General features: G+C 52.3%; 1 protein-coding gene across 2 annotated transcripts in view; it reads right to left on the reverse strand.

The window, feature by feature from the left end:
- Window positions 1–12,126, reverse strand: part of pogzb (pogo transposable element derived with ZNF domain b) — a 21,388-nt gene extending 9,262 nt beyond the window's left edge. The window contains exons 1-14 of one of the 2 annotated variants that reach the window (XM_079241388.1): window positions 12,004–12,126; window positions 8,906–9,024; window positions 8,752–8,832; window positions 8,442–8,641; window positions 8,046–8,139; window positions 7,797–7,973; window positions 7,611–7,724; window positions 7,155–7,362; window positions 6,942–7,087; window positions 4,587–4,687; window positions 4,371–4,517; window positions 3,142–3,276; window positions 1,082–1,287; window positions 791–922 (exon numbers count right to left, since the gene is read on the reverse strand). In XM_079241388.1, coding sequence (XP_079097514.1) covers window positions 791–922; window positions 1,082–1,287; window positions 3,142–3,276; window positions 4,371–4,517; window positions 4,587–4,687; window positions 6,942–7,087; window positions 7,155–7,362; window positions 7,611–7,724; window positions 7,797–7,973; window positions 8,046–8,139; window positions 8,442–8,641; window positions 8,752–8,832; window positions 8,906–9,020 — 1,856 coding nt within the window. In that variant the 5' untranslated portion in view covers window positions 9,021–9,024; window positions 12,004–12,126. Of the gene's footprint in view, window positions 1–790; window positions 923–1,081; window positions 1,288–3,141; window positions 3,277–4,370; window positions 4,518–4,586; window positions 4,688–6,941; window positions 7,088–7,154; window positions 7,363–7,610; window positions 7,725–7,796; window positions 7,974–8,045; window positions 8,140–8,441; window positions 8,642–8,751; window positions 8,833–8,905; window positions 9,025–10,038; window positions 10,044–12,003 lie in introns of those variants that run through there. The other variant, XM_079241389.1, reaches the window with a different exon arrangement.
- Between the last annotated feature and the right edge of the window lie 927 nt (window positions 12,127–13,053).

Genomic DNA, 13,053 nt, shown 5'->3' on the forward strand with positions numbered 1-13,053 from the left:
AATGGTGTAGTAGTGTGAAGTAATGGTGTAGTAGTGGTGCAGTAGTGTGAACTAATGGTGTAGTAGTGTGAAGTAATGGTGTATTAGTGGTGCAGTAGTGGTGTAGTAGTGTGAAGTAATGGTGTAGTAGTGTGAAGTAATGGTGTATTAGTGGTGCAGTAGTGGTGTAGTAGTGTGAACTAATGGTGTAGTAGTGTGAAGTAATGGTGTATTAGTGGTGCAGTAGTGGTGTAGTAGTGTGAACTAATGGTGTAGTAGTGTGAAGTAATGGTGTATTAGTGGTGCAGTAGTGTGTAAGTAGTGTGAACTAATGGTGTAGTAGTGTGAAGTAATGGTGTATTAGTGGTGCAGTAGTGGTGTAGTAGTGTGAAGTAATGGTGTAGTAGTGTGAAGTAATGGTGTATTAGTGGTGCAGTAGTGGTGTAGTAGTGTGAAGTAATGGTGTAGTAGTGTGAAGTAATGGTGTATTAGTGGTGCAGTAGTGTGTAGTAGTGTGAACTAATGGTGTAGTAGTGTGAAGTAATGGTGTATTAGTTGTGCAGTAGTGGTGTAGTAGTGTGTAGTAGTGTGAACTAATGGTGTAGTAGTGTGAAGTAATGGTGTATTAGTTGTGCAGTAGTGGTGTAGTAGTGTGTAGTAGTGGTGTAGTAGTGTGAAGTAATGGTGTATTAGTGGTGCAGTAGTGTGTAGTAGTGTGAAGTAATGGTGTAGTAGTGTGAAGTAATGGTGTATTAGTTGTGCAGTAGTGGTGTAGTAGTGTGTAGTAGTGGTGTAGTAGTACAGTACTAACTGGATCATGTGAGCAGCGTAGGCCCGGGAGCAGCAGCTGCTGTAGGGACACAGCAGGCAGTGGACGTGAGTCGGGTAGTGGGCGGAGACATCCGAGGCGTCTGTTCCACATTCCACACAGACCAGACGGTCTCTGCGGGAGACAAGAATGATGAGGAAGCGAGGATGCGATCCACAACCCGGTTCTGCCCCAGCGGTTCCCAGAGCCCGGCTCTGCCCCAGCGGTTCCCAGAGCCCGGCTCTGCCCCAGCGGTTCCCAGAGCCCGGCTCTGTCTCAGCGGTTCTGGCTTACCTGGCGGCGTGGTCTCGGCGATCTGAACCCCTCTTCGTTGGGGATCGGGAGTATCTGGGGAGCGAGGGTCCAGTCCTGTGGACTGGAGGTTTGTGAAGGTCCGTCTTGATTTTGATTGGCTGAATGATGGAGGCGGGGCTCTGGAGAAGGCGACTTCCTGATGATGTCATAGGAGGTTTCAGCTTCCCATAGGTCCTGACCGTCACCTGGAGAAACACAAGCCAATCAGCGGAGAGGGCGGAGCAGGACCCAGAGAGCGGCGACCCCCCAGTGGGTCCTGGAGCTGCTGACGTTCCTCTGAAACGAGGGTTTAGGAACCTCCGTCAACAAGTGGATGTATATAATCGGCTTTTAGGCGCTGAAACGCTGCCGTCTGCGACAGAAAAGGCCATGATTTCACATGTGCAACACCACGGTGTCCTCAGAACTGCGTCGGCGTTATCTGTCATCCAGACCGCGTCTTTTCACACTGCCGTTGGGCGGGACGAAGGACGAGACGATGAGCGAGACAAAGGACGGGACAATGAACGGGACGAAGGGCGGGACGAAGGATGAGACGATGGACGGGACGATGGGCGGGACGATGGGCGGGATGATGGGTGGAACGAAGGACGGGACAAAGGATGAGACAATGGGCGGGACGATGGGCGGGACGATGGGCGGGACGATGGGTGGAACGAAGGACGGGACAAAGGATGAGACAATGGGCGGTACGATGGGCGGAACGAAGGACGGGACGAAGGATGAGACAATGGGCGGGACGATGGGCGGAACGAAGGACGGGACGAAGGATGAGACAATGGGCGGGACGATGGGCGGAACAAAGGACGGGACGAAGGATGAGACAATGGGCGGGACGATGGGCGGAACAAAGGACGGGACAAAGGACGAGACGGTGGGCGGGACGATGGGCGGGACGATGGGCGGGACGATGGGCAGGACGAAGGACAGAACGAAGGATGAGACAATGGGCGGGACGATGGGCGGGACGAAGGACGAGACGATGGGCGGGACGAAGGACGAGACGATGGGCGGGACGAAGGACGAGACGATGGGCGGGACGAAGGACGAGACGATGGGCGGGACGAAGGACGAGACGATGGGCGGGACGAAGGGCGAGACGATGGGCGGGACGAAGGACGAGACGATGGGCGGGAGGAAGGACGAGACGATGGGCGGGAGGAAGGACGAGACGATGGGCGGGAGGAAGGACGAGACGATGGGCGGGAGGAAGGGAGGGACGATGGGCGGGAGGAAGGACGAGACGATGGGCGGGAGGAAGGACGAGACGATGGGCGGGAGGAAGGGAGGGACGATGGGCGGGAGGAAGGACGAGACGATGGGCGGGAGGAAGGACGAGACGATGGGCGGGAGGAAGGACGAGACGATGGGTGGGAGGAAGGGAGGGACGAAAGGCGGGATAAAGAAGGGCGTCTTTAATCCTGCTGTAAACATGTTTATTTCTGCTGTAAACATGTTTAATCCTGCCGTAAACATGTTTATTCCTGTTGTAAACATGTTTATTCCTGCTGTAAACATGTTTATTCCTGCCGTAAACATGTTTATTCCTGTTGTAAACATGTTTAATCCTGCCGTAAACATGTTTATTCCTGTTGTAAACATGTTTATTCCTGCTGTAAACATGTTTATTCCTGCTGTAAACATGTTTATTTCTGCTGTAAACATGTTTATTCCTGTTGTAAACATGTTTATTCCTGCTGTAAACATGTTTATTCCTGCTGTAAACATGTTTATTCCTGCTGTAAACATGTTTATTTCTGCTGTGAAGTTGGTCTTTTTAACATGGGAGTCTATGGGGATTTGCTCTGTTTTGCAGCCCCTAGTGGATGAAGGGGGAACTGAAGTTTTATGCACTTCCGAATAGGCTTCCCTTTTAACCGGCGGAGGTTGCCGCTTGGTTTAGACCTGTCGACATGAAACTAAAACTGTTTATCGCTGACTTATTGCAGCGATTTGGGGACCGGTGGAACTCCCTGAATAAACGTCACTTTGTGGACTTACAGGCAGGGGGCGTGGCCTAACATAAAGGTGTGGCTCACCTTGGACCCCGGCGGCAGGCCTTCCAACTTCGCCGGTCTCCGGAAGCTGCGGTGGTTTTCCAGTTTGTGCTGCATTTTGTCTTTCAGGAAGACAAACTGGAGACGACACCTGTTGCAGTGGAATGCCTGGTTTACCTGAGACAGGAAAGAAACATTCACCAAATACACCTGATCCTAGACCCAACAAGTCAGTGCAAATAACCTGTGTGTTTACCTGTGTGTGCGTGTTTACCTGTGTGTGCGTGTTTACCTGTGTGTGTTTACCTGTGTGTGCGTGTTTACCTGTGTGCGTTTACCTGTGTGCGTGTTTACCTGTGTGTGCGTGTTTACCTGTGTGTGCGTTTACCTGTGTGTGCGTTTACCTGTGTGTGCGTGTTTACCTGTGTGTGTTTACCTGTGTGTGCGTGTTTACCTGTGTGTGTTTACCTGTGTGTGTTTACCTGTGTGTGCGTGTTTACCTGTGTGTGTGCGTTTACCTGTGTGTGTGCGTTTACCTGTGTGTGCGTGTTTACCTGTGTGTGCGTGTTTACCTGTGTGTGCGCGTGTTTACCTGTGTGTGCGCGTGTTTACCTGTGTGTGCGTGTTTACCTGTGTGTGCGTGTTTACCTGTGCGTGCGTGTTTACCTGTGCGTGCGTGTTTACCTGTGTGTGTTTACCTGTGTGTGTGCGTTTACCTGTGTGTGTTTACCTGTGTGTGCGTTTACCTGTGTGTGCGTTTACCTGTGTGTGTTTACCCGTGTGTGTGTGTGTGTGTGTTTACCTGTGTGTGTTTACCCGTGTGTGTGTGTGTGTGTGTTTACCTGTGTGTACACAGGACGACAGGCAGCCCAAAGCTGGTGGGGGTCCTCCCCAGGCCTCGAGGGCCTTTGATGCAACAAGGTCATCTCTCTGTTGCATCTCTATCAGTCCCTATGTCTGCCTCTGCCTATCTGTCTCTACGTTCGTCTATGTCTGTCTGTCTGTATGTCTATCTCTGTGTCTGTCTGAATGTCTATCTGTCTGTATGTCTATCTAGGTGTGGACAGGGATCAGCTGTTTCCTGTGAGCCAATCAGAGGCCATGCAGCATTGGTGAAAGTTTGGATGAATGAGTTGTCCTGATGTTAAATCTTCAGTATGTGCAGAAGTAGCAGAGTTACTCTGCAGATGTTCAGACAGGTGGATGGAAGGCTCTGACATGAGACTCGTCAGGTGAAGTCGTTAATGCGCCACACCTGTGTCAGGGTTTACCTGGTGTCGCAGAAGGTGCTGCTGGTAGCTAGCAGGGTGCCTGGTGACCTTCAGACAGAAGACACAAAGCAGGAAGCGCGACTCTCTGTGGAAGCTGGCGAAATGCTGCAGGACATCCGAGTAGAAGGATGAGCGATACGAACACACCTGCGTTCAGAAGAGCACACCTGAGCTGACATACCTCATCAGAAACATCATTTAAATTCTGACACCTACCTGGCAGATGTACGGCATCTCCCCCGGCTTGTGGTTGGACTTCATGTGGTTCAGGAAGGCTGGCTCGTCGTCAAACGCCCACTCACAGATCCGACACATGCCTGGGGAGACGTGGCGCCACATTACCTCTACGACTAGCCTTCTGACGTTACCTCGCCGTGTGGCGACTGATGTTACCTCGCCGTGTGGCAACTAGCCTTCTGACGTTACCTCGCCGTGTGGCGACTAGCCTTCTGACGTTACCTCGCCGTGTGGCGACTAGCCTTCCGACGTTACCTCGCCGTGTGGCGACTGACGTTACCTCGCCGTGTGGCGACTAGCCTTCCGACGCTACCTCGCCGTTTGGCAACTACCCTTCCGACGTTACCTCGCTGTGTGGAGACTGACATTACCTCGCCGTGTGGCGACTAGCCTTCTGACGTTACCTCGCCGTGTGGCGACTGACGTTACCTCGCCGTGTGACGACTAGCCTTCCGACGCTACCTCGCCGTTTGGCCACTAGCCTTCCGACGTTACCTCGCCGTGTGGCCACTAGCCTTCCGACGTTACCTCGCCGTGTGGCCACTAGCCTTCCGACGTTACCTCGCCGTGTGGCCACTAGCCTTCCGACGTTACCTCGCCGTGTGGCCACTAGCCTTCCGACGTTACCTCGCCGTGTGGCCACTAGCCTTCCGACGTTACCTCGCCGTGTGGCCACTAGCCTTCCGACGTTACCTCGCCGTGTGGCCACTAGCCTTCCGACGTTACCTCGCCGTGTGGCCACTAGCCTTCCGACGTTACCTCGCCGTGTGGCCACTAGCCTTCCGACGTTACCTCGCCGTGTGGCCACTAGCCTTCCGACGTTACCTCGCCGTGTGGCCACTAGCCTTCCGACGTTACCTCGCCGTGTGGCCACTAGCCTTCCGACGTTACCTCGCCGTGTGGCCACTAGCCTTCCGACGTTACCTCGCCGTGTGGCCACTAGCCTTCCGACGTTACCTCGCCGTGTGGCCACTAGCCTTCCGACGTTACCTCGCCGTGTGGCCACTAGCCTTCCGACGTTACCTCGCCGTGTGGCCACTAGCCTTCCGACGTTACCTCGCCGTGTGGCGACTAGCCTTCCGACGTTACCTCGCCGTGTGGCGACTAGCCTTCCGACGTTACCTCGCCGTGTGGCGACTAGCCTTCCGACGTTACCTCGCCGTGTGGCGACTAGCCTTCCGACGTTACCTCGCCCTGTGGCGACTAGCCTTCCGACGTTACCTCGCCCTGTGGCGACTAGCCTTCCGACGTTACCTCGCCCTGTGGCGACTAGCCTTCCGACGTTACCTCGCCCTGTGGCGACTAGCCTTCCGACGTTACCTCGCCGTGTGGCGACTAGCCTTCTGACGTTACCTCGCCGTGGCGACTAGCCTTCTGACGTTACCTCGCTGTGGCGACTAGCCTTCTGACGTTACCTCGCCGTGGCGACTAGCCTTCTGACGTTACCTCGCTGTGGCGACTAGCCTTCTGACGTTACCTCGCTGTGGCGACTAGCCTTCTGACGTTACCTCGCTGTGGCGACTAGCCTTCTGACGTTACCTCGCTGTGGCGACTAGCCTTCTGACGTTACCTCGCTGTGGCGACTAGCCTTCTGACGTTACCTCGCTGTGGCGACTAGCCTTCTGACGTTACCTCGCTGTGGCGACTAGCCTTCTGACGTTACCTCGCTGTGGCGACTAGCCTTCTGACGTTACCTTGCTGTGGCAACTAGCCTTCTGACGTTACCTCGCTGTGGCGACTAGCCTTCTGACGTTACCTCGCTGTGGCGACTAGCCTTCTGACGTTACCTCGCTGTGGCGACTAGCCTTCTGACGTTACCTCGCTGTGGCGACTAGCCTTCTGACGTTACCTCGCTGTGGCGACTAGCCTTCTGACGTTACCTCGCTGTGGCGACTAGCCTTCTGACGTTACCTCGCTGTGGCGACTAGCCTTCTGACGTTACCTCGCTGTGGCGACTAGCCTTCTGACGTTACCTTGCTGTGGCGACTAACCTTCTGACGTTACCTCGCTGTGGCAACTAGCCTTCTGACGTTACCTTGCTGTGGCGACTAACCTTCTGACGTTACCTCGCTGTGGCGACTAGCCTTCTGACGTTACCTCGCTGTGGCGACTAGCCTTCTGACGTTACCTTGCTGTGGCGACTAGCCTTCTGACGTTACCTCGCTGTGGCGACTAGCCTTCTGACGTTACCTCGCTGTGGCGACTAGCCTTCTGACGTTACCTCGCCGTGTGGCCACAGGTTCATGCACTAGCAGCTGACAGCAGCCAATAAAGACGGGATCCAGGTGTGTAGACAGACGGGATCCAGGTGTGTATACTCCTGTTGGTTCTTACATGAGGATGGGGCGTGGCCGTGCACCTGGTCCTGGTGGTTTTGCAGCTGAGTTTCAGATGAAAAGTGACGGTAACAGAACCGACAACACTGCTTCTCCCCGCCTCCTCCAATCAGCTCCGAGTGCTGCAACATGTGCTGCATCAGCCTGGAAACACAAAGACTTGTGAACCGCTGCACTTGCAGCCAACCTTCTAGGTGAGACTCATAATGACCTCAGGTTGTTCTCAGCCGGGTGGGAACAAATGTGGCAGGTGAAGGTGGAGGTTTTAATCCCCAGAGGTTGAGGTTTCCTGAGACTCAGGTCGCCGTCGAACGTCCCATAGTAGAACTCCTCCACGCTCATCACCACCCGCGGAGATTCCAACGCTGTGGTCATGGTAACACTGGGCGTCATGGTGACACAGGGGGCGGGGTGAGAAGCTGTGGACAACAGAAATGGTTAACGGCCCTTCATGGAGTACAGGTCAGTGTGGTGAGGAGGTTCTGACCCGGTCCATAAGGTCTATCTACACCACAGACCTGTAGGTTGGCCACAACACTGTGTTGGGAATGAAATTCTGGATCCAGACTGCCCTTAACGGGATCTGTAGGACCACAAAGGTTTCAGACCTTCACAGGTTCTAAGCTGGTACCAAACAGGTTCTCATGATGACACTTCTCACTCATACCGCTGCTGGCTGGCGTAACCCGGCTCACTCCATTAGCTGAACCAGAGGGGAGGGCGGGAGAACCTGCTAGCTTCAGGAAGTTGGCTCCACCCATCTTAGTCATCTGCAGGTTAACTGGAAAAACAAAAGATCAGTGAGTCCACCAGTCAGACCTAGTCTGAAAAGAACCCTGTCTAGGGTGCTGACCTGGTCCAGTGCTGCTGGTTCGGAGGGTCAGGGTGGTGGGCAGCTGCATGAAGGTAGAGCCCGGCTTGGCGGGACCCCTAGACAGGCCGGGCACTGGTCTGGTCTGCACAGCCTGTCCCTGGGGGAGGACTGGGGACACGCTCACATTCGGTCGGACCAGCTGACCCAGTGATGGGGCTGAGAGGATCGGACATATTGATTAGTAATCAGTAGAGATCGATAGTCTGACGTCATGATGGGTTGGCTTACACTGGATCAGTGTGAGTGGCTGCACCGTCTGACCCGGCTGCAGGTTCAGAACCAGAGAGGTGCCGGAATTCACCACCGTCGGGACCTGGAAGCCCTGAAAATAATATCACAGGGATTATGAGAACCAGAGTCTGGACAGACGGGTTCTCCTCAAGTAGAACCAGAACTACAATCACAATGGACAACTTCTCCTGGACCAGGCTTAACAGATGGGTTCTTATGAAGTAGAACCAAAACAGATCAGTTCTTATGAAGTAGAACCAAAACAGATCAGTTCTTATGAAGTACAACCATGCCTCCATCGGGAAATAGGTGGTGGAGTTACAGAACCATCTTGTAAAAATAAGTGTGCTTACATCCTGTTGCTATATGTTACCATGGTAACCTCCTTCATACCTGTGTGGTGAGGAGGATGGACTGTGTGCTGCCCGTCCCAGGGGTGGCCGGGACTAGAAACGTCCCCCCCGCCGTCTGCGTCAGAATGAGGGGCGGAGCCTGAGCCAACAGCGGCGTAGATGAAGCAGTGGGTGTGGAGGAGGGGGGCAGGTAAGAGGAGGAAGTGGTGACGGAGGGAAGAGGTCTAACAGGAGATGAAGCTGCAGACACAAACACAAACAAATAAAACTTATTAGGGAAGTTCAAAGCTAAAACAACAAAGCACCTAAGCTGTTATGTGTAACTGTCCGAAGTGCACACACACTGTCACCTGTTGAGACCGAAGTGATGAAGGGAATGGTCCTGGGGGGTGGAGACTCCGAGGCCGGAAGTGGAGACGGAGAGTCTTCCACTGAGGAGACAGAAAGATGGACGGTGGTGAAGATGTATCGTACTGAGCGTGGGTGTGTATCAGCACGCATTACCTGGTTCGCAGTAGGCGTCCATGAAGTCCATGTCGTCTTCCTCCACACTGTCGTCCACCTGTTGCCATGGCTCCAGCTCTTCCTCCTCACACTCCATAAACAACTCGGTGTCCATGTTGCTATGGAAACCAACCAAAACACCAACTCAGGACTACTGGAATAACCACAGACCATCTATATAACAAGTGACACCAGAGTTTCATTAGTTTCATGATTGATCAACATCACAGCAAACATCAGCAATCTGGTTTATGTTCCTACAAAATGATGGAACTTCCTGTTGTTCTCTTTGTTCCCATACCTGAGCCCACAGTCTTATCATTAGCTGCTAATGTCTTAGCCCAACAGTCTTATCATTAGCTGCTAATGTCTTAGCCCAACAGTCTTATCATTAGCTGCTAATGTCTTAGCCCAACAGTCTTATCATTAGCTGCTAATGTCTTAGCCCAACAGTCTTATCATTAGCTGCTAATGTCTTAGCCCACAGTCTTATCATTAGCTGCTAATGTCTTAGCCCAACAGTCTTATCATTAGCTGCTAATGTCTTAGCCCAACAGTCTTATCATTAGCTGCTAATGTCTTAGCCCACAGTCTTATCATTAGCTGCTAATGTCTTAGCTCAACAGTCTTATCATTAGCTGCTAATGTCTTTGCCCAACAGTCTTATCATTAGCTGCTAATGTCTTAGCCCAACAGTCTTAGCATTAGCTGCCTATGTCTTAGCAGGCAGTCTTAGCATTAGCCGCTAACTTAAAATTTTAAAAAACAGACGAGTCATGAAGTTGGACCAACACAGAAATATTTTGTATGCATTGATAAATAGTATAATGACATCAAACGACTGTACATTTAAATTTGACACTGTAACAGAGAACATTGTGACAAAAATATTACAACCAAGTAAAGATAAGCCCTGGGGAACAGACAACACTTAAGGTAAACTTTTAGAAATACTCTCCAGTTTTATTGCTTTCCTCATTTCTCATATTATCAAATAAAGTTCAACAGCAGGAGTTTTTCATTTGCAATGGAAAACAACAAAAATGATACCTTTAAGAATAACAAAGAGCAGTTTTCAGCCTACAGTATAAGACCAACTAGAAAGCCACAAGCAGCAATGAAGGCCCTCGCACCTGCAGCGCCGCTGGGCCTATTGGCACCGCCTTCCTTGGCGACCAACCCCAATGCCTCTCTCGCGCTGACCTGAAGCCAGACTGAACATCATGTCATTTAAGCTTTAAAACAGGGAACTTCCAGTCTCTAAGGGGCGGGGCTATGGCGGTCATGTCATATAGACATGTGTTTCTGGTCCGCTTAGTCATAAACTGACCCAAGGTCCGTTTGGTGCAGATCGGCTGTTGTATATCAGAGTTGTAAACGTGTTTATGCCTGCTGTAAACGTGTTTATTCCTGCTGTAAACGTGTTTATGCCTGCTGTAAACGTGTTTATGCCTGCTGTAAACGTGTTTATTCCTGCTGTAAACGTGTTTATTTCTGCTGTAAACGTGTTTATTTCTATTGTAAACATGTTTATTTCTATTGTAAACATGTTTCTATTGTGAAGTTGGTCTTTTTAACTTGGGAGTCTATGGGGATTTGCAGCCCCTAGTGGATGAAGGGGGAACTGCAGTTTTATGCACTTCCGAATAGGCTTCACTTTTAACCGCCGGAGGTTGCCGCTTGGTCTGTAGTAATGGCCACCTTGTCCCTCGGTTCTGCTGCGCTCTCCTCGTACATCTTCTCCACTCTTGTAGCCGGTATTCACCGTGATGGTTCTGCTCTACAAATGCCATTAGTTCACGGAAGCCTTCTCCTTCCACAAACCTTAATAGAAGCATATCTCTCGTCACCATTTTCATTATTATCTGGCTAATCTTGTCCGCTCTGGTACCATCACAACGGCGTGTGCTAACAGGGCTTGTAAATGATGTGATGCGGGACTGCCAGTTGTCCCCGGTTGACTACCAGACCCGCACGGGTTCAGACCCCGGTAGACTCCCGGACCCGCAGGGGGCGCTCCACCTCCATCTTTTTGTTTCTTTAAACCTGTCTAAGGCTCTCCACCCTGACGGGTACAACCTCATGGTCTGGGCGGGTTGAGAAGGAGGAGACGGCCCGGTGAGACCAGTGAGACCAGTTGGCCCGGTGAGACCAGTTGGCCCGGTGAGACCAGTGAGACCAGTTGGCCCTGTGAGACCAGTGAGACCAGTTGGCCCTGTGAGACCAGTGAGACCAGTTGGCCCTGTGAGACCAGTTGGCCCTGTGAGACCAGTTGGCTCAGTGAGACCAGTTGGCTCAGTGAGACCAGTTGGCCCTGTGAGACCTGTGAGACCAGTTGGCCCTGTGAGACCAGTTGGCCCTGTGAGACCAGTTGGCCCAGTGAGACCAGTTGGCCCAGTGAGACCAGTTGGCTCAGTGAGACCAGTTGGCCCTGTGAGACCAGTTGGCTCAGTGAGACCAGTTGGCCCTGTGAGACCAGTTGGCTCAGTGAGACCAGTTGGCCCAGTGAGACCAGTTGGCTCAGTGAGACCAGCTGGCCCAGTGAGACCAGTTGGCTCAGTGAGACCAGTTGGCCCTGTGAGACCAGTTGGCCCTGTGAGACCAGTTGGCTCAGTGAGACCAGTTGGCCCTGTGAGACCAGTTGGCCCTGTGAGACCAGTTGGCTCAGTGAGACCAGTTGGCCCAGTGAGACCAGTTGGCCCTGTGAGACCAGTTGGCTCAGTGAGACCAGTTGGCCCAGTGAGACCAGTTGGCCCTGTGAGACCAGTTGGCTCAGTGAGACCAGTTGGCCCTGTGAGACCAGTTGGCCCTGTGAGACCAGTTGGCCCAGTGAGACCAGTTGGCCCTGTGAGACCAGTTGGCCCTGTGAGACCAGTTGGCCCAGTGAGACCAGTTGGCCAAAGTGCAGTGCGCGGGTCAGAACACGCAGACCCCCGCACTGCACGCGCCGCTCAGTCCGCAGCTGCGGTGCGTTTCGTTGTCTGCATGCTCCGCCCCGCGGCGGCTGACCGCTTTCACAAAACGAGCGCGGCACCGGTACTTTGGTAGACCCGGGTCTCTGAGCGAACCGGAACAAAGAAGAACCGGGCCGGTCTTACCTGCAGCTGGACCGTGTTCAGGACCGCGGGACGGGTTCGCGCTCGGTTCTTCAGCCGCGTTGTGGTTCGACAGGCAAAGGGCGGGACTTCCTGCCACCGTCTGTGTCAGCGCTGCGGATTGGCTGCCCTAGTATCTGACGTCACTATCCTTTTACAGAGCGCAGCCTCTCATTGGTCCGTGAAAATGTTTTCAGAGGAACTAAAGTCGGATCTGTTGCAGAGAAACAGATTTCAGACGGACCGGGACCAGACGCCCCGGAGCGCCCTCAGACCCCCAACCTGGCCCGAACCAGCAAGCGGACCGGAGCGACCGGACCGTAGCCGCCACAGCACCAGAGGCTTACATAGCAGCCCGCCATTTTGTTTTAGTTGCTAGAGACGGGGCGGGGCCATTTAACATGACGTCACTACCCAAATTTAAAGTGATTACTTTTTTTTTTTGTTTTCCTCCCTGAAAATAAATTTATTAATGTATGTTAAATATTAAAATTATTCATGAAATGTTGCAGTGGGGTAAACGTTCATTTTACCGACATTTTACCGTCCAAATTGAGCGAGTTGTGCTTATAAAAATAATAAACATTACAACAACAATAGGGCCCTGCCTGGCTCGGACCCTAACAATAATCTACCCTTTAAGACACAGCTGTCAAACTGCAGTCCTGGAGGGCCGCTATCCTGTAGGTTTTGTTGGCTCCACGCTCCAACCACACCTGACTGAAATCCATAAATATGTTGACAAGAAGCTGCTGGATCCATTTGATTTGGATCAGCTGTGTTGTTGGAAGGAAACAACAAAAACCTGCCGGATCCCGGCCCTGGAGGACTGGAGTTCGACACCCCTGCTTTAATCATTAAACCTTTTGTCATTCTCCATGAGCCCAAACAACACATTCCTCCAGTATCATTTGAAGTTTGAATCAATATGATAAGAAATAAACAGACATTTATCCCAAACTGTTCAACATCAGGTCAGGTCCAAAACAAATGAACAGTGGTTAGCGTCACTAAAACTGCAGTTTATCTCTATGTCCTTCTTAAATCTACATT

The sequence above is a fragment of the Telmatherina bonti genome, assembly GCF_933228915.1.
Source record: "Telmatherina bonti genome assembly, chromosome: 5".
Classification (NCBI taxonomy): domain Eukaryota; kingdom Metazoa; phylum Chordata; class Actinopteri; order Atheriniformes; family Telmatherinidae; genus Telmatherina; species Telmatherina bonti.